Raw genomic sequence first — 24,063 nt, 5'->3', positions numbered from 1 at the left:
TAACCGCCAATCCAGACACTGTTTATTAATGCAATGCTACATAAATTTATACAAAATTGTACAGTTATGATCACACAAATGAAACTTTCTGTCAGCAGACACACTTTCTTTTTTTTACATTTTCGTTTAGTTCATCATTTGCGTCAGAACAGAGACGATACTGCATTCTTGGACCAATAATGAACAAATTGAACAACATTACAATATCCAGTCATATTATCGGCTGCAAAATGAAAATAACTTTTTGTTTGTGCAAAAGTGTTTTTGTATATAAATGGAATTCATTTGTACACACATTTTGCACACTTGGTCATGAGCACAAAAAACATTAAAGGCCTGAAAAGGTATGAAATCATTTCATTCCTAAAGCATTTTAATATTTCATCGAGTATTTCTAGGTCGTGTTCTTTTTAAATATTTTATCTGTTTGATGCAAATGTATCTTCAATGACATCTTGTATAAACACATGCAGTTTAAACTCGTTTAATCCCACAGTCTGAAAGGCATTAAAATAAACTTTTAAAGCTTAAGCATTTGCTTTTTCCGAAAGCTGGTTCTCTGCATGTTTCTGTGGCAGTATTTTTAAGGACCGTCTCTCTGCAATGTGACCGCCATCCAGTTTCTTTCTTAGGAAATCCAGATCACAGACAGCATGGTGAAATCTTGCGGCTAAATCCAACGGCTTTCTCGCACGCTTTGTACGTCCAAGAAAGACCATCTGTGTCCATCTAAAGCAAGATGCATGTGGAGGAACCTTACAGATGGTACGGTTCCAGCCATGGCCCAGGGTGAACAACACTTTCTCCTTTCCAAAAGTGTGCACCCCAAGCGTTCTGCTAGTCTCAGTAGTCTTTGAGCTAACAAGATGCGCTCTTTTTCTGTCAGAGAACCACGCTAGCGGTGGCGCAGTTGTTTGCAGGAATCCCGATGCCAATCCGGCGATGGCAGGTGAACATCTTGCGCAATTCCGCCCTGAAACGATCGTGCAGCCATGCGTATAAAAACGGGTTACAACAAGACGAACTCATTCCACACAAATGACACAGCAGCTGGATCAGCAGGAAGTAGCGCTTGTCGATCAGGTCTATATCGATATCCCGGAGAACGTTGAAGACACTTATCGGCAGCCAGCAGATCCCAAAAGCAGCGACGACTAAAGACACCAAGCGAAACGTCTTGCGCTTGCGAGCGCGCTGGGCTTCGGCTTGGCTCTGGGTGCGATGACCTGGCACCACGCAATTGCGAAGCTTCACTGAAATGCACAGGTAGGAGATGCAAAGTGCGGACAGAGGAAGGACGTAGGTGATGAAGAGCGTGCTGTAAGCGTAGGCTAGCCGCTCTTTCTCCTGACCCATCCAGAACTCCTCGCAGATGGTGAAACCTTCGTCCTTGAACTCCACATGGTACGTGTGGGCCACAGCGGGAGCCACCAGGCCACACGACAGAATCCAGATCCCAGAGAGAAGATACGTGCAGGCCAGAACTGAGATGCGCTTCTTCAGGGGGTGGACCGTGGCGTAGTATCTGGAAGGTAAAAGGACAGTTTTAGGAAACAAGTTACAGTAGTGATCGCATATCTGAAGCAGTGGTACAACTGGCACAGAAGCGATGTTTTTGTTCTATCTATTAATTTATTAAAAATACATTAAAAAAACATAATCCACATAATATATTAAAAACATAACTTTCAGGGTTCACTCCAATTGCATTATAAGGACTATCAGTCTCTGTTCATAAATGTTGAAAGAATTGTAATTTTTGGCCTAGATTATCTCCTTAAAATGCATTTAAATTTTTTGATAAAAAAATTATTTTAATGTAATTCATATTGATTAAGAAAAATTTTAAAATGAGGAAATTATATATATATATATATATATATATATATATATATATATATATATATATATATATATATATATATATATATATATATATTCAGAAAAAAAGGTACAAAAGCTGTCACTGGGTCAGTACCTTTCAAAAGGGACATGCTTGTCCTTAAAAGGTCCATTTTGGTCCCTTAATGGTACATGTTAGTACTTCAAGTGTACATTTTAGATCCTAATAGGTACAAAAGTGTACCTTTTTGAAAAGGTACCACCCCAGTGACAGCTTTTGTAACTTTTCTTTCTGAGAGTGTACTTTATACAAAGACTTCACTGGCAAAAGCCTCTAGAGGCTATTTTGGTCAAAAATTAGGTAATGATACTGAGTGAAAGCGCACCACACGTTTATATGGTTATCAAGTACTTTCACTTCAAATGTGAAAAAAATACCAGCCTCAACTCATTCGGAAAAACCAGTATTTTGTGTGTGTGTGTGTGTGTGTGTATTTCACTGCAGATTTTACTGATCTATGCCAAAATAAATTATCAGATAGTTTGACTTTTTACTAGATGTTAAATTTAGTTTAGAGACATGTAAATTCTGAGGGAATCAAGCTCTGAAAAGAGCCATATTCAGTTTGCCAGTGGCACTAAAATGCTATTTGATCTGCCCAAAATGCTAATGAGTAACAAAGAGATCTTACACAGCGCAGCTGAATGTCAAAAATTGAAAGGTCTTCTTGATCTTTTAAGAGTTAAGCTTGAAATAGTCTTTTGAAAACATGATGATCAGGAGATGCAGGGTATGTTTACATCAAACTGTAATGAGGGCCTAGAAACCAAAAACACATTCTCTGCAAGCAACTCCATATAAGTCCAAATAGTTTGACTGGTTAAGGTCTATATATTGTCTTATTTAAAATTCTGTATCTGACTGATTTGTGTATTATTAATATTATTATTATCGACAATATAAAACGTATTGTTTTTATTTTATACAGTTTCTAGGAACGTGCTTCAAAGCAAGGATTTTCGAACAGGGTCTTGTACGTCATTGACCCCTAATTTGATTTTGAGAGCTTTTTGTTTTTAATAAGCTGAAGCAAATGCGAGATTTTCTAGGTTGATTTTGTAGACACATAACCAGCGGGCTGTAAGAAATGGCATCAAAACAAGACCTCTAAATGAACTCTTCTCATTCCCTTTATGTTGAAAAAGACCTCGCCTCCATCCGATCAAGTCTACATGAATGGGTCTGCATCCAAACCCCACGATAATATCAAGGGCTTTTAAAGACAGTATTCATGTAGTCTTCATCACGTGTAAAAGCACAGAAGATGAACCACCAGACGATGTGCAGGAGATGATGGCCCAGTCTGCGCATAACCCTTCACTGTAAGGTAAATGGATTCTTAATGCACCTGTTATACTACAAACCACCAATTTTTCATTTTCCTTGAATATGGCTCAGCACCATCATCCATCACTGACTCACATGCCTGCGCAAGCAGGGAAGTGTGAAGGTAAAAGGCCGTACGAATCCACAAAATAAAACAGAGAGGATCCGCTTTGAATTTCTTTTCAGATCTGGGCATAATGAGTGCTGGTTTATTTTAGGTGTCCTTGATGTTTCACATATGAAGCACATAGGCAGCATGTTGACGTTACTTCAGCCCTCCAGCTTTTACTATACGATTGTGTCAAGTAGTAGAATGGCTTTTTGTGTAGCTTAAGCACTTACAGGCTCTTCTGGCTCACAGAAAAGAGCTATTACTCCATTTTATGTCACTCCAATTCAGATGAAATGCACCAAAAAGGTTGAAACAATGTGTATCTTTAGAAGATAAAAGATGTCTAACCAAGTTTAATTATGGACATACATCACAGAATACTTCTGTTATTTGTCTTTAGTTCTTTCAAGATCTCACAGACGATTGGATATACCGAACGAATACACACATGTCGTTCATGAACAAATGAGGACAGTCATTTGGGTGAGTCTTGTTCAGCAATCTGCATAATCTACTGTACTGTGCACTTGTTTATTCATATACAGCATACAGAACATGAGTCCACGACATGCTAAACATAATGCCAGATTTATGAATGTGTAAGTCTGCCCAAACAATTAAAATGTTAATTATGCAAGAAATGCATGTGCATATGCTTTTAGCAGAGTATCTGAAGAAGGACCTGTAAAGGACAGCCCCTTTTCTGGGAAAAAAAATATTTTAACTAATATAAACATTGATTCATTTATTTATCGATGTGCATGTTGGATTGTCACACATAGTGTAGGACTGTCAAGGTCTAGGTCTGGCAGAAGGACACGCTATAAAGCCATTTGAAAATTAGTAAAAATAAACAATGAAGGCATGGTGAAAAGGTTTCCAAAAAGTTTTTATTACGACCTCGTTTTAACAAAAAGAAAAAGATTGAAATCTGCTCCAACAGAAAACTATTTAAAAAGATTCAAATGAAAATCTATGTAAGGTTGCAAATTTAAAGAAAAATCGAATTGCTATTAGATCAGAGCAAACTTAAATTTTTTAAAAGTTTTTTTCAACAACCTGCTACACAGACAAATTTAAACACTGCATATACTCTACCTTTCAAAATATGGGGTTAGTAGGACTGTTTTTTGAAAGAAATTAACACTTTTATTCAGCAAGGATGCATTAAATTGATCAAATGAAAAAAGTGACCGTACTAATGTTACAAAAGACGTTTATTTCAAATAAATGCTTTTGAAATATATTCAAATAAAAATTATATTTTTATTATAATAATATTTCATAACATCACATTTTTTAATTAAATAAAATGAGTATAAGAGATCTTTTCAAAATATTCTGTGCTTTTGAATAGTAGTGGTGAATCCACTGAATCTGTTACATAACCACGCTCCACAAAAGCCCCAGAATGCTAATAAAGCACTGATGCAATGACGAATTAGTCGCGCTGTCAAGAGACACGGCGCTCACGTGCATCACTCACCTGTCCACCCCAATAGCCGTCAGTGTGAAAACAGACACGTACACGGTCACCGGCTGAATGAGGAACACCAGGTAGCACATGAATCTTCCAAAAACCCAGCCGCGAGGGTTAAAAGCGTACGCCAGCGTAAAGGGCACGCAGGTAGCACACATCAGCATGTCAGAAAACGCCAGGTTACCGATGAAGAAGTTGGTCACGTTGTGCATTTTTTTGGTGTGGCAGATGACGTAAAGCAGCAGGTAGTTCCCAAAAACTCCAACCAGGACCACGAGAGCGTAGCAAGGGATGATGAGGGGTTTAAAAGACTGAAGGAGCTCCACGCCAACAAACTGCGGATTGCGCTTAGTCGTGTTCGACGACTGCAGCACGACTTCGTAGATTTGGCCCATGCTGGAGTTCTCCATGGTGAGATTGTCCAGACAGCACGAGGGCACCGGAGTGGTGAGCCATTCACCTCCACTGCCATCCATCTTTACAGCCGGAACACCGCTCGTAGAGACCTAAACAGTGGCATAACAAGAAAAGACATACACTTTGGTTAGCTTTCTTCATAACTCAATGAATTTCAAACCATTAACAGATGGACTGAAGTGTCTGTGAAGAAGAAGCGAGTCCTGTGGAGGCGTGCGCGACCAAACACGCAGCTCACAGAATATAGGCGCTAATTTGTCCCGAAAGTTGAGTCGGCTAATATAATGAAGTGACTTTTCCAAACTTTAATAAGCAAGTTCCTGTTCTCTATACCGAACCACTTTCTGCACGGCAGTATTTCTGAACATTAGACATGCAGGAGTCATCTAAAAGCCCTTCATTACAGTCTTGACTTACTTCTGACGGCTTGTTTCCGTAGCAGGTTATCAGTATAAAGAATCAGCGGGACTTGAGATCCGCGCGTTCCTTTTAGCGTACGCTCTGTCAATCCAAACAGCAGTAAACAGAAACTTGTATGGACGCTGATGAAAGCCAGCATGATTTTTTTAGTCAAAGATGCGTCTCGGTTGCGAGCACACATGGCCGCTGCTGTTGAAATGCAAATGAGCCTCATTCACTCACGGGCTCTAATTAAGTGAGAAAATGGTTCATAGATTAAGCATAAATGCTGTTTGGTCTTTAGTGTAACAAGCTACTGCAAAGCAGCGATTGTGTTTTCTGCTTTTGTCTCTTTACCAATCAGTCAGTTGTTGCAGAAGCGGTATTTTTGTTTTTGTGGGACATATTTTCAGATTGGACGTACGTTAAAAAAACTATTTTGACAGGGATCAGCTGTGGTCCTTGATTCATACAGGCATGCACTTATTTAATTAGCTTAAATCTTCATCAAGCGCATTTAATGAGAAGATTGAATAAACATCCCCAGGGTTTCGACAGGCTTGGATGAAGAATAAATGAACAAGCCCTCACTGGATGAGATATGGAATATATACAATGCATTTTTAGTGTTTGAAATTAAGTGATATTAAGGGATTATCACTGTAGTAAAGAGAAAAAGAAAGTTGCCATAGATGTTTTTGTATAGAGTATATAAATACCAGCCCGATTTCATGGCAATCCATATATATTTGACAAGGTGGCTAATTTGTACAGATTCGTACGACCTCACTCAAATGAATTCATACGATTTTTGCTAAATTGTATGTATTTTATGAATTTTCAATTTGAATTTGGACAAACGACTTACATTTAAGCCCCCCTAAACCTACCTGTTAGACAAATCATACGGGTGAGGTCATGCGAATTTTTCTTTAATACGTAGATGCATGCATGTGTATTTATACACAATAAATATACACAGTACACGCACATATATTATGCAAACAAAAACGTTTATTTTGGATGCGATCAATTACGATTCCTTTGAAAAGCCCTTCCTTTTTGAGCTGTCTTGTGAATTGATGCAAGCTGTAGCTCTCTGTCTGTGGTGGGCTCTAGCGGTCTCTCCTTGCTGTGGGGTGATGGCTGGATGGTCTTGGACAAGTTGTTAAATATACATTGTTCACCCAAAATTGTAAATTCTATCATGCCGTTCCAAACCCATAAGGCCCATAAGATATTATTGATGAAATTGGAGAGCTATCCAACCCTGCATAGACAGCAATGCAATTGAAATGCTCCAAACCAGGAAACTGCTACTTTAATAATTATGTGTATTCTGTATTTGCTAAAAGTACATATAAAATTGACTTCACATTGATGCGATACATCCAAGATGTAAATTAGTTTTTTTTTTTTTCTTCTTTATTGAATGGCCTGAGGGTGACTACATTTTCATCAAATTTAATTTTTTTGTGCAAACGATTCCTATTTAAGACTTAATATCAAGACGTGTGTTGAATATTGGCAAAATATTTGCAGACTGCCTTTTTTTAGCTGTATTTCTCAGGTCTAATTATGACGCATTGAGTAGAAATGTGCTTGCTATGAAACCGCTTCTGAACTGCACCCAGACGAAACAGATTTTTATATCTATATTATAAGTAAACAAGCAAATGAGATATGTGTTATTCCATAGAGGTTTAGTTTCTTTAAACCACTCCGGGTGGGAGAGTCCCCTTCCTGTGAGTGCTTCAGTTACGCTCAGCTGGCAAAAACACAGACTAATGGAACTATATAGGTGCTTTTTAGTGCTCACATTAGCGCGGGAGCCCAGGTGAAAAGAACTGAATTAGTGTCCTGCGGTTTGCCCTACAATGCTGTCAACAGGTTATGTACAAAATAACTGAAAAAAAAAGAAAGAAAATAGCTGAAACAACCTAAATAAAACTAGGGCTGGCACATATACCTCAAATTTTATATCTCAATATTTTTATGTCAATTTATGTCAAAATTATTTTTTATAGCTATTAGTTCGAAGCACATTCAGAATGCTAAGTGCAAAAACATGTACGTTAAAAATGTTAACCGCATGCCACTGGTAGTTACCGCTTTCTTCTTTTAGTTCAAATTTCCACATGCAAATGTAACAATATGGAAAAAAGATTGTAAAATGGGCTCGTTTTCTTTAGAGCAATAGAATTTACATACTCTGTTTTTTGGTGAATTATTAGTAAATAACACACACACACACACACATGCATGCAAAGCTTTTGTGAGCAATGCAGCGCTAAACATAATGCGTCAAAAAATGTATTAGAAAACCTTACAATGAACTGAACACCAATGTGCAGCAAAAAAAAAGGTTATTAGATTCTCTTTGAAGAGATAGCAAAGTATGAAACACAAAATCTAAAGCTCCACAAACGAGAACCTTTCATCTGTGTGATGCCTTCATTTACCACCAGCATGTACCAGTGACTTTTATTGTTATAGCAGTATTTTAATAACACTTAATTTTTTTTTTTATTTCTGACTCTAACAGCTGACGACTTTGCCACAGTCTTTATTAATAAAATGAAAACCATCATTATACCACAATCTGTCAAGCACGTCTTACCAGCAAACACACACTCATTCACATGCTTCTCTTTAATCTCTGAGGCAAAAGTCTCCAAACTTTCTAATCATCCTACTTTTTGTCTGCTTGATCCTATTCCATCTCACATTTCTCCTGAAGTTGCACCTTCACTCGCTCACATCGTTGACACTTCACTCTGGTGTTTTTCCTTCAGCATTTAGACAGGCTTGCATAACACCCTACTTAAGAAACCCACCCTTAACCCATTTCTTTTACAGAACTACAGACCAGTTTCTCATCTTCCTTTCATTGCAAAAACACTTAAGCGAGCTGTATTCAACCTTTCTGCCCATCTTACACAGCACAACCCCCTGTCAGCAGCCAGTCTGGCTTCAGATGTGGACATTCGATTGAAACGGCCTTGCTCTTAGTTGTTGAAATCTTAAGACTGGCAGGAGATTATTCAAAATCTCCAATACTTATCTTTCTGGATCTGTTCATTGCTTTTGGCAGGGTTAACCATCGGGTTCTCCTGTCGACCCTATCGGCAAAGGGCATCTCAGGAACCACACTTAAGTGGTTTGAGTCTTACCTCTCAGATAGGTCTTTCAAGGCATCTTGGAAAGGTGAGGTTTCCGAGTTGCAACATCTAAAAACTGGGGTGCCTCAGGGCTCAGTTCTTGGACCACTTGTTTTCTCTGTCTACACTCTGTCTCTCATTCCATCTAGATGATCCATTGATAGCTGATGACATTTCAGCTTGTCACGTCTCAGTTTGTCTAACTGACATTTCTTGCTCCAATCGTTTCATAACAATTTCATCATCCAGTTAGGCACTACTACTATAAAATCAGCTAGAAACCAGGCTTTCTCAGACCACATTGCTAAAACTACCCGGCCCTGCAGATTTGCTTTATTCAACATCAAGATGATCAGACGATTTTTTCAAGATGACTTTTTTCAGAACATGCTTCACAACTCAACTTCAAGCTCTTATTAGGTGCAGGCTGGACTATTGTAATGCTCTCTTGGCAAGTCTTTCAGCCAGACTTTTTATTGAGCCAGAAATAATGAACATCACTTCTTTATTTATCAGTTTGCAGTGGATACTAACAGGTTTCCCATAGAAAACCATTAAAAGGAAAACACTAAAGCATCAAGCAGATTGCTTTTATATTCCCATTAATATATTTAATATTTTTACTGTTTTAAAGTGTTTTTACAATATTTTGTCGCACCATTTAATGATTGACATATTGCAGCGGGTGCTTAATATGGATTGCAAATGGCCAAAACTGGCATACCTTTGTTTTATTCTTTTCAGAGGTAATGCAAACATTTGTGGCTTTGAAACAGATGGAAAACTGACAGGCTTGTCCTGCAGTTCTATAGATGTTAAGCCCTCCAGGTGTTCGAGCCAGTCATGTAACTGAAAGCCAAGAATTGATTTTGATTGCTTTTATTGTTCTCTTATAAGACGCTTTGGATGAAAGCGTCACATAAATGACTAAATGTAAATGTAATATACACCCCCCAACCCCCAAATAAATGTTTTACGCCATTTATTTCTGTCTTTTGATGTAACGTGTCTGTAGGAAGTATCAGTTTCCATATCCAAACATTACTTTTTTCTTATTAATTGCAATAATCCAGTGAGATTTTTTTGCACAAACACAACAGCCTGACCTCATCGTGTCTGGAATGACATGAAGAAACAAAATAAACGTAACATATGCATAAAAACCGTAGCAATGTCTGAAAATAAAATAAAAGCTTGAATAAAAGCATAAAAATGGTATTTTACAAGGTGGCAATTTTATACGATTGGACCTCAGAGAACGGCACCATATAAAAAACAATGGCAGTTAATGACCCCTTTAAGATGCTTCCAAACAAGCACAGGAAGAAAATGCTGTTACATGTGTAAGTCTCAAGTGTATATTGGCTGAATCCGTTCCTACACATCAGAACATCATCTAGATTTCAGGGAATTCATTACTTGTCTCATGTCAAGCACTGTGAAGCAGCTATACGCTGAAGTCAAATGTAAAAGACAGCCTACCCTCAAAACTGAGAAAGTGATGTGGTTTAAACGACACGAGGGTGAGTAGATGATGACAGGTCTTTTATTTTTATGTTAACACTTCCTGTAACCTCTATAACACAGCTCCGAACAAAGCTGTTATCACTTTCTGTGAAGTCTTCCTAAAGTGACACCCTCCCTATATAGCCTGACACGTCTGATGCACAATAAATCCAACCAGTGAGGCACGTGAGCGGCCAATGATCAAATATATGACAGGATGCGTTGTTCACGCAACAGATCCCCGTCTCAAAATAACTTTGGTGTTCCCTTTAAATGCAAATTGAATTGATCAATCGATCTAGTGTCAGAAAAGACCTTTTGTTCAGCTGAACGCGTTCAGATCCATTTTAACACATATTTGTCGCGGATCAGGTTTATGGATTTGCCTCAGAGGGGGTGGGGGTTTAAAAACAAGAATTATTTTGATCACCAAAACGAATTTGATTACTCAAGTGACATGTTTGTCATGCAGATCAAATAAAAAATAATCAAAATAAAAAAAATGCTATTTCCCATCAGAATAGCGTAAGTCATGTTTCCCCTTAAATGTGCAGGAAAACAGCCTGCTTATCTCCTACGGAAGAAGGAGTAGAAACAGCAAAGATTAATCTCTCTGCAAGTCATTTAATTCAGCTGTCGTTTTTCTGGCATTGTGTTTAATCATTTCAACGTCTCTACAAGCCACCTGCTCTCAAACGCTCTCATTGAAACATATTGTGAATCCAGGTTCGGAAATCTGCAGTCTCTGCCCCGCCAGGTGTGAAGCTTTTCATTCGATTCATGTTCACAGGAGAACTTTCTCCCCGACACTAATGCATTCACACTCGCTCTCTCTCTCATGACAGCGCACTCACACACCTGAGGTACGGCGATGCAGGCTCCTAAATGAATTGTTCTTTTAAACCGAGTATTTTTTTCAATCATTGTGTTGAACTGCTTCACAAATACAGCCCAAGCGATTCGTTTAAAAAGCTGAATCACTGCTGTGGACTTTATTCTTGAAAAGAGGAACAAATACTTCTTTACATGTATTTGTTTTTGTCAAACACACTCTCACTGCATATAGTTAAAAGAGTCAGACGTGTTCAGTGAAGCTATCATAGCTTTAGTGATAATGGCATATAATTATAAACAAAGTATGAAAACGTCCAGAGCTTATGTTAGTACGTTTTTAACAAAAATTGTTACAAATGTTACCCCACCTACGGGGTACAACTGCAATTTTACGACAAGAAAGAAACTGTATAATTATATTTTTATTAGCTAACACATGCTCCATATCTACAAGCTCTGCTGTTCTACAAAACTCTTTTTTTCTTACTGCTGAAGATCATGTACTGTGAAATCCGTTTTCTTTTCCAGTAAGCTTCATGGCCAAAACCTCTACACCACTCAACGTAGTCCATTACAAGAAAAGTGTATCTTGACTTTATCTTGTGGTTATTTTGGGGAAAAACAAACTCTACTCTACCCTAAAATACATCATAAAACGTTTTTCACTCAGCGTTCAATAGTCAAATTGACGATAGGCAACTGTAAATGTTTACAGCGTCTTTTAATAGACTGTGTTTACACAAAATGTAAAATGAGTCGTATTTTACAATAGGGTCCTAATAGACAGTCTTGTCATTAAACTTAATCTAGAGTGAAGTAATAAACAGTATTATACATAGATGGCTTCGCGTGAATCATACTTTTACCAGGGGGAAAAGCACCGAATCTATTCAATCAAAAGTCGAATATGTATTCAAATCTTGTCGTTACGGTAGTTATCACTTCTGAAACACGTTACTGTTAATGTGATACTCATTAAAGTGTTGTATAGTAAACCGTAGGCTATTAACTAAACGTCATGTTTTGGATTCATGCGTCAGATATTTTGTCAACTTTCAACAAATCACTTTCAAGTACATCCAGTCAGACTCTTAAGAAATGCGTGAACGGAATTGAATGAAATGAGACGCCTCACCTTTTTAAACAGGGATGCAGTTTAGTTGATTCCTCGTGGATGCGGTTTCTCCGCCGGAGGAGTCGCGCGCGCTCGTTTATCACGAGCGGACCTGCGCGAGAGAGGCGGGGTCAAGTGTGTGTGTGTGTGTGTGTGTGTGTGTGTGTGTGTGTGTGTGAGAGAGAGAGAGAGAGGATTTAGGTTGAGTCTGTGTGAAACCTCAAGGCGTCGGAGGAGGTTTCATGCGCGCACTACCGATGAGACACGAGTGATTCAGTACAGTCCTTTTTTAATGCTCGTGAATGATAATGTAGGCTGTGTTTTCACATTCGCGCCATTCAAAGGAATATTTAAAAGAAGAAGAAAAAAAACTCTGTCTTTACACTTTCTCATATTGTTGCCTCATACAGATCTTTTTTTTCCTGGAAGATATTATTTCAATTAATTCAAGCACTACAGAAGTTCATGACCCTAGCTGTCAATATATAAAGAGGACAAAAATACACAAACAGCATAAAAACTAGCTCCTATGAGTCATGCACTATATTCCTCCTGAAATAATATGTAATATAATATGAAGGACAGACACATGTCGGCTATTCTAATTCATCTTTTACTTTTGTTATTGATGTCTGTATCCAGATTCAAGAAGGATGATCTTATGTGTTATTGGTCACGCCGGTCTGAATGTGCCTGAAGGGTCGTGTTTTGATTATACTTAAATCTAGAATGATTTTTTTTATTCATTTTTTTTTCAGTTGTGCATATTCTAAAATCACAAGTTCCTTTTCATTTGTCAGTCAATACACTGACTAGTTAACATTTAGATGCACATTTAGATAAACTGAACTGGAAGTGAAGTGCTGGGCGTCCGGCCAGAGGAGAACTAGTCACAACTGAGCCTGCTTTCTGCCAAGGTTTATTTTTCTCCATTCTGTATGGATGGGGTTTTGGTTCCTTGCCGCTGTCGCCTCTGGCTTGTTTAGTCGGGGGCACTTACTTTCCAGCGATTATCGTCGATTTGCATTTCATAACAAATTGTTCAATCTCGTAATTTAATATTATTTAGTGAATAATTTACAACCAGAATTCCCAAAATGTTGGGACTTGTGAAAAATAAAAAATAATAATAACTAAAATAAAATAATTTCAAATCGCACGAGCAATATCATAATATCCAGCGATGGGAATAACGGCGTTACTAACTGCCTTGTTTTTTAGTAACGCGTAATCAAATAAATTTCCTCCGTTACAACACCGTTAGCGTTACTGACAAGAAATGTAGCGTTACCATAATTTATTATGATATCAATAGAATAACATTAGAATGAATGCTGTATTCGACGTACCATAAACTCTGTGTAGACGCACGGGTCGCCGTCACTTTGTCTCGCATATAGAGCAAGAGAGTCATAATCGTAAAAAAATAAAATAAAATAATAAAATAAAGTTCCTTTATAATTCTTCTGCGTTTAAGAACTGCAGGTTTCTCTGGTAGTGGGCGGAACTAATGCGCTAACGGCAATCTCATTGGCTGGTGCTCGCATGTTATCAATCAAATCAGCAAATCAAATGAATAATATTCATGAACCTAGCAGCTCATTGATCCTTAGTGCGTTTTATATTCTTATTAGTAGTAAAATTCGTAGTAGTTTTGTTATCTTATATTTTTGAACACCCCGCTCTTTTTATACAAACAATAACCAGCACCACCAGTCGTAATTAAGTCAACATGACAAATATGCATTCATACTCGGCAATTCAGGTTACTAAAGTTCTATAATCATATAATGCTAAATTATAATAATATTATATTCCAATTCTTGACTGACTGCTGCAGTATATAAATAGTGTAGATAAATGTAGAACGTCTCTGCCTATATGTGCCAATTTTTATATTGCTTTGATTCAAAGTACATTGAGAGTACATTGAAAACCTAAGGAACCGATGTCCGTGTATGATCTATGCCAGACCTGTAGCAGGCATCAAATTGGAAATGAAGTGGATAAGTGTAAAACTCTCAGGTTAAATACTTATGTTCTATATAGTCTATTCTGAATAAAACACTGGCTCATGATTTGAAGGTCTTTTTAGCTTTCACTAAAGCTTAGCTTTAAATCTAAAAAAATGTCCCAACATTTCCCGAATCTGGGTTGTAGATTAATTATTATGTGATAATAGCTGTGTCCTATTTAGAAGGATGCACTCTCCGGAGGCTGCATTCGAAAGCTGCATATGTCATTAAGGATGTCTCATTTCAGAAAAGCAAATAGGACACTCCAAATGCAACCACTGATCTATATATATATATATATATATATATATATATATATGGCTGGATCGCATATTGTGTTCTAGACTGCTGAGAGGTAGTGAAGTCACTGTAAGAGTTTGATCCGCCATCTTACTATTCCCTATTGCTCTATGTTGTACTGAAATGAAACGCTTACAAAACACTTACAAAGCTTCATGTTTATACTATGTAACGGTAGTAATTTTTTTCTCTGAATGTGCATGTTTTTGTTATGGAAGCAGACAGAAACTTGAGTTAGTTCCAACAAAGGTGTTTATTAAAAAAGCAAGATGCCGAACAAAAGTTTGTTCAAAATGTAGGATTTTTACAGCACCTTCCAACCAGTGCCTCCGTTCCTCCAGTGCTAACTTGATGGCAAGCAACTCCCTGTTGCCAATATCATAATTTCGCTCATCCGGGCTCAGCTTACGAGAAAAGAAGGTGCATGGATGGAGATTGGGGCCTCCCCCTGCTGCTGCAATAAAACTGCCTGACTCCCGTGGTGGACGATTTGGCAAGATCACGATGCACTAGAATGGGAGCAGAGGTAAAGGCGTTCCTTAATACCTGAAATGCTTGGATGGCCTCGGAGCTCCAGGACAGAGACTTGGGCTTGTGGAGCAAGGTATCCTTTAATAAAACGGCGGTAGAAATGGGAGAATCCTAGGAAACACTGGAGCTCCTTAACAGTAGTGGGCTTGGGCCAGGATGAAATAGCACTGACCTTCCTTTAGTCCATCTGTATACCACTGTGGTCAACATTATATCCCAGGAACTGGGCAGAGGATTGATGGAAGATGCACTTCTCTGCCTGGAGGTATAAATGGTGCTCTCTGAGATGGGCTAGAACTGTTGTAATATGCTGGTGATGTTTGACCCCGCTGCAGGAGTAAATCAGAATGTTGTCAATGTAAATAATAACGAACCTGTGCAGAAACTCCCAGAGCACCTCATACATGAAGTCCTGGGATATAGAGGGGGCATTGACATGCCCATTCGGCATGACCTGATATTCATAGTAGCCAGTAGGAGGCACGAAGGAGGTCTTCCACTTGTTCCCCTTACGTATCCAAATGAGGTTGTAAGCACTGCGGATGTTCCAACTTAGTGAATACAGTGCTGCTGCAAAGCAGCTCCAAGACCACTGGAATGAGAGGAAGTGAGTACCTGAATTTCCCTGTTATTTTGTTAAGGGCACAGTCAATGCATGGTCTTAATCAACCAATCAATCACTTTTATTTATATAGCGCTTTTAACAATACAGATTGTGTCAAAGCACTGAACAGTATCACGAAGTACATTGTGTTTTATGAGGAGTGTTCCTGATTCCAGTAGATCTAATTAATGCAGCCTAGCAATAATTCAAAAGCGTATTAGTATGTTATGTGTAGGCTAGGTTAAAAAGATGTGTTTTTAATCTAGATTTAAACTGACAGAGTTTGTCTGCCTCAGGAACAGTGTTAGGGAGATTGTTCCAGAGTTTGGGAGCTAAATAGGAAAAGGATCTGCCGCCCACAGTCGATTTTGATATTCTAGATATTATCAAATGGCCAGAGTTTTGAGAACGCAGAGGATGTGCAGAACTATAATGTGATAAGAGCTCACTCAAATATTGAGGAGCTAAACCATTCAGGGCTTTATAAGTAATTAACAATATTTTAAAATCTGTCCGATTTTCTGTCAACATTGTTGGCTAATATGGTCATAATTCCTAGTTCTAGTAAACACTCTAGCTGCTGAGTGTTGGACTAGCTGACGTTTGTTTATCAAGCGTGCAGAACAACCATCCAATAAAGCATTACAATAATCTAACCTTGAGGTAGATGGTCTCTGTTGCTCAGGTGGGTAATTTGACAGAAGCTTCCTGAGATGAAATTTCCTTCTGACCCAGAGCAGAGGAGGACATAAACTGTAATTGATACATCAGAGGCAGTAACAATTACATTAATAGTGAGTGGTGGCATATTAACAATGGTTGAGCATTGGACACTCACCATGGGCTGAGATGGACGTAAGGGGCATGCCTGGATCATATGCCCACTAGCGACCACAATAATCTAATTAAACAATAGTCAAGTCTTCATACATCAATCATCATGGGTTCAGGGCATGGTTTTGGAGGGCGGACGGTAGCTCCCTAAATACTGAACAAAATAAAACAAGTAAAAGCATTTTTTTAAATAACTTTACAAATTTATAAATAATTGTTCTTCATTTAAGCAGTGTGAGAGCGCAACATGTGTTGGCATAGCAACGCGATACTTCTTGTTTCCTTTTTCCCGCCCGTCCTACAAAGGCTGTCTTGCTTATTCTAGGTTAAGGACACTTCATATTGGCCTCCTATACAAAGGATGTAACCTGTGAGGATTCCACCTCCGGAGGGCACAGTCTTCTAAATGAGACATACGTGTGTTAGCAAGCACGTACATTATTTCACGTTGGGCAGTATATTTTAACTTAAGCAGTATAAAAGCACATGTTTGCTGTGCTGTAAAGGTCAAGCAATGCTGCTATGCTCAGTTACTAGTCTAAAGATTTGATGTTCCAGGCTTTTGGTCTCATGTTGTCAAGGTTAAGTATGTTTTTTTGAGGGCTTATTGGTTGAAAACACACACAATGCTCTACTCTTTGACTACTGTATGTCTCTCCCAAGCTGAGCCACAGACTCTGGGTAAGCTGATCACAGGGCTTGAAATATAATTAAGATGAAAGCAGTATGTTTTCTTTGATATTTGCACTTGATCTCTTGTATAGTTAGTTTACTGAAATATTAAACTGTGCCAATTCCACTATCCTCTTTACCAGTTCATGAGGTTAAAGCTTAACCAATTCAATCAGGATGGAAAAAGTAGGAGAAAAAATGAATTTATTTAGCTCCAAATGACATTTCTATGCTGATTATTGTAGTGTAGGCTGATGGTATGACATCAAGGGTTGGCTCAAGTATGCAAAAATACAATTTCATGTAGTCCGTTGCCATTCAGACTATCTAAATATGATTGGATTTTAATCGGATTTGCACAAAAATTGGATTTGAACAGGTCTGTAGTGATTTACACAAAGGATGGTGACAATATTGAGGTTTGTAAAATTTCTCTTGGATGAGAGATCAATGGCATAGTTGAACCATGTTCAGAAAAAACAGAACAAGAGTTGTACTTTATGTAATAGCAAAGATCGCTGCATGTATTTGTTAATCATTTACTGCGCATTTGCGAATGACTTTCTGTGCATTTGTGTATCGCTGCACATATTTTGAAACATTTCTAGCATCAAGACATTAGCATAGCATTTTTCTTTTCAAATAATGGTAATAGTTTTGCAATACATTTAATTAACGTTTGAAAATAATATGCGACCCTGTGTCTTAAGTAACTGGGGTATATTTGTAACAATAGCCAAAAATACATTGTATAGGTCAAAATGATTGATTTGTATTTTTTGCCAAAATCATTAGGATAGTAATTAAAGATCATGTTTCATGAAAATATTTTGTAAATTTACTACCATAAATATATAAAAACTGAATGTTGATTTTTTTTTGCACTCTTTTTCCAAATATTTTTCTATCCTTACAAACCATATATAAATGTAAAGCTTATTTATTCAGCTTTCAGATTGTGTAAAAATCTCAATTTTGAAAATCTGACACTTACGACTGGTATTGTGGTCCAAGGTCACATATGCATTGTACTTCACTAGATCCACGCAACTGCTCACACGCATCACTTAAACCAAAAACGTGGAAAACACTGTTGTGCGATGGCAGTTTAATCTACGCTATTACACAAACTCACATGTTTGTCATGAGTTTGAATATAATAGTCTTATTGACGCTTTCCATCTTATATAATATCTATCTTAATAACATGACACTTACATAACATGTCTGTATCCAGTAGTGCTGTTCCCATAGCGGGGCTGTTTCTCGTGGCATTTTCGAAAAAAGTAAAACTGTAAATACTTTTAATATAATCACTACAAATGGTGCTAAATTGCACTAAAAGTGGGTTTTTGTCTGAAATGGTTCTGAATGGCTTGATGTCTACATTTGTGGATTTGTCAGCAGTCTTGATTCTAGAAATGTTTCAGAATCCACAAATGTGATCCACAAATACACAGAAAGCCATTCTTAAATTGTTGTAAAAAAAAAAAAAAGATATTTGAGAATATGTTTTTATTGGCAAAGCCCTAATTTATTTATTTGGGAATTAAGTTAATTTTTGGTAATGTCTTTGCATTCATCTCCATACGCTCAGAGTATTTTTGTACGATTCAACACATGAACTTACCAAAACACACAAACACACACACACACACACACACACACACACACACACACACATATATATATATATATATATATATATATATATATATATATATATATATATTAATTTATGATATTAATGCTAAATAATAATATTTCTTTTTAAATTCAAGCACATAAAATGCCCACACATCCAAAGAAAATCTTGGGCAACATGTTGCGTGAGTACAAATAACATTTTAATCGTGACCGTATTGTTATTAATTATAACTCTGGGAAAATAATATACACAGTGTTACAACCCGTAAAGAAATAAATGATTCTGCACAGTGGGGCTAATTGTTTCACATAAACACACAGAGAAGAAAGTGCATACTCATACTGATTTGAGCGCTGAGACAGCTGTGGATAAATATTCATGGCCCTTTCCACTAAATCCTGACTCAACAAACAGTCAGAGCTCACAGTTTGATGCCATGCGTTCGTTTTCATGCTCTTCAGCTCTGCCAATTCACAGGAAAGTAAGGAATCATTCATTACATCAGCTTAGATAGCGGGTCAAGCAGGGTCAGACTCGACGGGCGGACGGTTAGACGCAGAGGTAGAAGTGTTTATTTCTTGATAGTCTTTTCACATGTGTAGCTGTGAGTAATTGCTGCTCTGGCTTTGCCTGCATGTTACAGAGGGAATCAAATGAATCTGGTAGGTAATAAACATCTTTGCAAGACCTATGTTAACTCTTAAAAGAGAGGAGTGCGAGGCATCTGTTAAGGCATTTATGTTTATTATTAAATTATCATGCACGATTTTATAGTTATACCTCTAGAATGACCAGTTTCAGTTATATTATACATATTTATAGGTTTATTTGAATAAAATACAGTGATGCTACTAAAAAGAGGATAATAACAAAGGTAATAGAGAAAGTTAAATCTGAAATCATATCATACTCTTAAATATTGTAGTTTAAAAGTAGTTCATTAAGTCCATAAAGGCTTTATTTATTTTAAAAACTTAAAACGAAGAAGCAATATTGTGAAATATTACTATTTAAATGTGTGTGTGTTACAATAAAATTGTATTTTTATTTTTTTATTGTAAACACACACACACACACACACACACACACACACACACGTATATAGATTTGAATGGCATCGCAGTATAATTATTTTGAGTGAAGGCTTTTAAGACATTCAAAAATGGTTGATTTCGTTTGCCTTCCAGCAATTATTTTACCTTTAGGGAATTACGTGGTACATTTGAAGGCCCATTAATATGCCAGAAATAGAGTCTGTGTGGAATTATGAGTACACTTATGTTGGTCACACACAAAAATGTTTCACTAACAAAAGTAGATTTTTCCAATCCTAGAGGTGCAACCAACAGTACACATATGTATGACACATGTATGAAGTTCTTTCTCTCTTCTATATATAAAAGTGTAGGGTTACTAGGCTAATAAAATCTGTAAATCAAAAAGAATATTTAGTCAGTGATGACTTGAGAAGATGTGGGGTATAGTAGAAAAAGTGCAGCGTTAGTATTGATCGAATCTTCACTGTATGTTTTTTCAGGGCTGTAATAACCTCATCATACTGGCATGATGGCGAGTATACGGTGAAAGTTTTTTTTTTCCTTTGATGACATGCCTATTTAGTAAAAGAACGAGCAGACGGGAAAGACAGCACAGCCCCATTATCAAAGCTCCTGTGTTCAAATGCCATCGGTCTGACCTTCTAATTACAACTGACAATGATAAATGCCATTAAAAACATCTAACCTTTGTGTTATCTGAACACTCCTCTCTACTTTGAAGCACAGATACACATTAAAACTCACTCCATTTGGAACAGTAATTCTCAAAGCTTCAAATACATTGAGCCGTGGTGCTCATGTGGGTTTTGCGGGTTCGAGTTGAGCCCGCAACGTGCCAAAAATCCAACTCTCTTATTTGTTTTTACCACCTACTGTGTCTTTTAACCTGGTCTCAAAAATATGTACCTATCTGTACTTTTAACATGCCTTACTGTACGCTTCACTGAAGTTTCAAAGAGAAATCTCCACTGAGTGGCACTAAAACATAGGCTTAATAAGTGAACCCTGGCACTTTATTAATGGAAACTCTGTAAATTTGTGATAAAAGGAATGAGTTTTAACTGCCATGATATGTATTTATTGGTACATTTTTTGTGCCTCGCTAAAGAGTACACCAAGGTACGTTTATGTCACGAGATCATAGAGAACACCTACTGGAATGTTCTCTTCAGAACAAGCTTTAGGCAATGCCTGGAGCCAACTTTCTCAGCTCTTATTGTGAACTTTTTGGTTCAGCTTGTTTTCCCTCAGGAATGTTTTTTTTTCATGCCGAAAAAAAACCCCTATCCCATCATTGTTGAAGGCTACCTGTGGTTCTCGCTAGACAAAGCAGACAACCACTGTGTTTTTTCCATCTAGACTCCAGTAACCTCTGCCTCTGTCTCAGCGTTCACTGTCTAGATAGATGCTTCTGAGATTTCTGCTAATGAATGCCTTTGGTGCAGAGGTCAGAGATAAATGTAATATTTATACCGTACACACCCCAACATTTTTGAGAGGAACGGTGAGATGTAAATTAATTTCACAACGGCATGAGCGCATGTGAAGGTTAGCAAAAGGTGAAGTTTTTAATTAATATCCTGAATGTCTCACGGTGAAGTTTATAATCATTTACAGATGAATCCAGCAAACAAGTGCTTATCACATATCATCAGAAAGATGTCCTGAAATGCCTTCAGCTGGGTAGCGCTTCTTAACTAAATTCACAATCTTAAATAATGGAATTTATATAATCTATATTGAATATAAATGTGACAAGGGATATATTCTTTTGGTTATTTTTCACTCCAATGGATGCTTCTCAGAGCTGGATTATTTCTGAAAATCAATTTCTGTACAAACGAATACCTATCAGTCTTGACTTCAAAAAGGCTATTTCCATATTTCTACTTTTATAGGCCAGAATATAGAGGAAAAACAGTTCTGTCAGTTGGCAGAGAGATACAAGGGGAGAAAGAGACATTGTGTTGATAGGCTTTTCATTCAAAAAATACTAAATAAATAAATATAAAGACTTTTTTTAATGCTGGAAGGGTTCAAAGTATTCAAAGCGTTTCAATTTATTTGAATGAAAAGAATGTTAATTATATATATATATATATATATATATATATATATATATAGTGGCATTAGTATATATATATATATATATATATATATATATATATTCCTGCATATTCTATATAAAATGAGGTTAGGCCAGGGGGTCTAAAGATCTAAAGCTTTATTGATTAAATGATAAAAATGCATATTTGCTATAAAATGGTTTTGGGGGTGGGCTAAAAGGTCTAAAAATCTAAATAGCTTATTGACAAAACGATAAAAATGCGCTTATACGAATATCGTGATTATCTAAAAATATGTAAACTAAAAATACGTACTGATTTGTACGTATTAACTTTGAAACATGTCTAAATTGTACGTTTAAGCATCAGTAAAAACGTTCGAAAATGTATGTTTTATGCTTAAAAAATGTCACATATTCGTACCTATGTATAAACATGAGATCAGACTGGCTTGGTTGTTACTTGTATCGCCGCAGTTCAGAAATGAGATATCTGGTGAGTGACTAAGAGGTTAATGCTCTCTCATTAAAAATAATGTGCTAAACCCTCACTTACCAATCAATAGATTTCATATGGCTTCACACCCTTAAAGGAACGCAGCTTCGCTTCACTGACCGCCAGTCATTTCTGCCCAGTTTTCATTAATTAGCAATGTAGTAAAAATGCAGACATTAAAAGGTGAAATTAAGTAAACACCTCATTGATTATGAATATTTTGTACAGGAAAGCAGATGAAGCCGGAATATAAACGCAATGTTCAAAGTTTCATGTTAAGTGCCTTCTCATAGAAAACATTAACCATGAACCATTAAGTGGATTGCTTTCAGATTCCTGCCTCATCTGCATGTAAACTATGCATCGTCAATACAGAGATTACTGAATTTGATTAATATTCATGTTTTTAAATATATTAATGCACTTTTAGTTTTTCTACAACGTTGTGTCGTGCCGTTTAATCGTTGAAATATTGCAGCGGGTGCTTAGTATAGATTGCAAATGGCCAAAACGTACATTTTATCTACATACATTTATTTTATTGTTTCGAGAGGTGATCTAAATATTTGTGGCTGTCACATGACTGAAAACTATGGATAGTGTTAACCAATGTATTTTCCACGAGTGATGTAACCATAACATTTAGCTTGAGGTCTTTTGTCATGACTTCGTCGCAAAGGCAAAGCTTCACCGGGTGCGCTTTACAGCAAGTTTACTAAGCAGGATGAGCCACGCAAATGGAGGTTGGTTGCATGATGCAAACATCGAAATGCATTAGTTTACAAATCTTTAATTATTTGAGGTCGGAACACAGTGAACCACGCAAAAATACGTTTTTACTAATCGATCATCCATGGAAGCAGATTAGTCTCATTAATAATTCACACAAAAGACGTGATGCACACATACCTAACCCAGTTCACGTGCATGAATCCCAAAAATAAAAAGATATATTAATAAAATACGTTTCACAAATGCAAAACACACTTCACAGATGTACAGCTGTGTACAAAAAAAATCATGAAATCAATCAAGGATGGGAAGCATGTTCAAGTTATTACTTTGTTTCATACTGTTTTATAAATTAAGGCAAAAATAACACAGCTAACAACTTTATCATCTCTGTCATGTATCATCATAAAGACTTCACCCTCGTTACGCGTTCGTCAGTCGAGACAGTCACAGTTACAGCATTTCATTTGGAGAACAGACGTTTTCATGGGTCACTTAGGCTATTCTGATATATCTGGATGCAGCCAGATTTTCTTTTATTTCATTTACAGCTCAAATGTGTATAATATAGCGGCTTAAAACCGCACGATTAAGCATTTAAAAAATCCATTCAATCAGACATGTTGGTCTAATGGTCACTGCAAATGTTCAAATTAGCCTCGGTGCTGCCCCTGAGCCAGAGAGCTGCTGTCATTTATAGGTATTATTAAACAGCTTCACAAACACAGTCTCTTCAGTCACATAATCATTATTTCTGTCTTACAATAGTTCAAATAATGAGAGGCTCAAGGATAAAAGCTGTATTTCTGATATAAACACTAAAATACAGATCAAAATAGAGTTTATGAACATTTTA

General features: G+C 37.0%; 1 protein-coding gene and 1 long non-coding RNA gene across 2 annotated transcripts in view; one reads left to right on the top strand and one right to left on the bottom strand.

The window, feature by feature from the left end:
* Positions 1–12,402, bottom strand: prlhr2a (prolactin releasing hormone receptor 2a). Its single transcript, XM_043246076.1, has 3 exons — positions 12,274–12,402; positions 4,828–5,327; positions 1–1,525 (listed from the first exon to the last, which is right to left on the bottom strand). Exons 2-3 carry the CDS (start codon positions 5,295–5,297, stop codon positions 883–885), a joined length of 1,113 nt encoding a protein of 370 aa, XP_043102011.1. The 5' UTR covers positions 5,298–5,327; positions 12,274–12,402; the 3' UTR covers positions 1–882.
* The window catches only part of LOC122349935, a 36,554-nt gene continuing 13,888 nt past the window's right edge, over positions 1,398–24,063 (top strand). The window contains exons 1-3 of the long non-coding RNA XR_006251540.1: positions 1,398–1,532; positions 3,049–3,230; positions 3,742–3,824. This is a non-coding gene — a long non-coding RNA (uncharacterized LOC122349935). The remainder of the gene's footprint in view (positions 1,533–3,048; positions 3,231–3,741; positions 3,825–24,063) is intronic.

This window comes from Puntigrus tetrazona, chromosome 8 (genome assembly GCF_018831695.1).
Source record: "Puntigrus tetrazona isolate hp1 chromosome 8, ASM1883169v1, whole genome shotgun sequence".
NCBI lineage: Eukaryota > Metazoa > Chordata > Actinopteri > Cypriniformes > Cyprinidae > Puntigrus > Puntigrus tetrazona.
The sequence above is the reverse complement of the archived record's forward strand: the minus strand, read 5'-3'. Positions and strand labels throughout refer to the sequence as shown.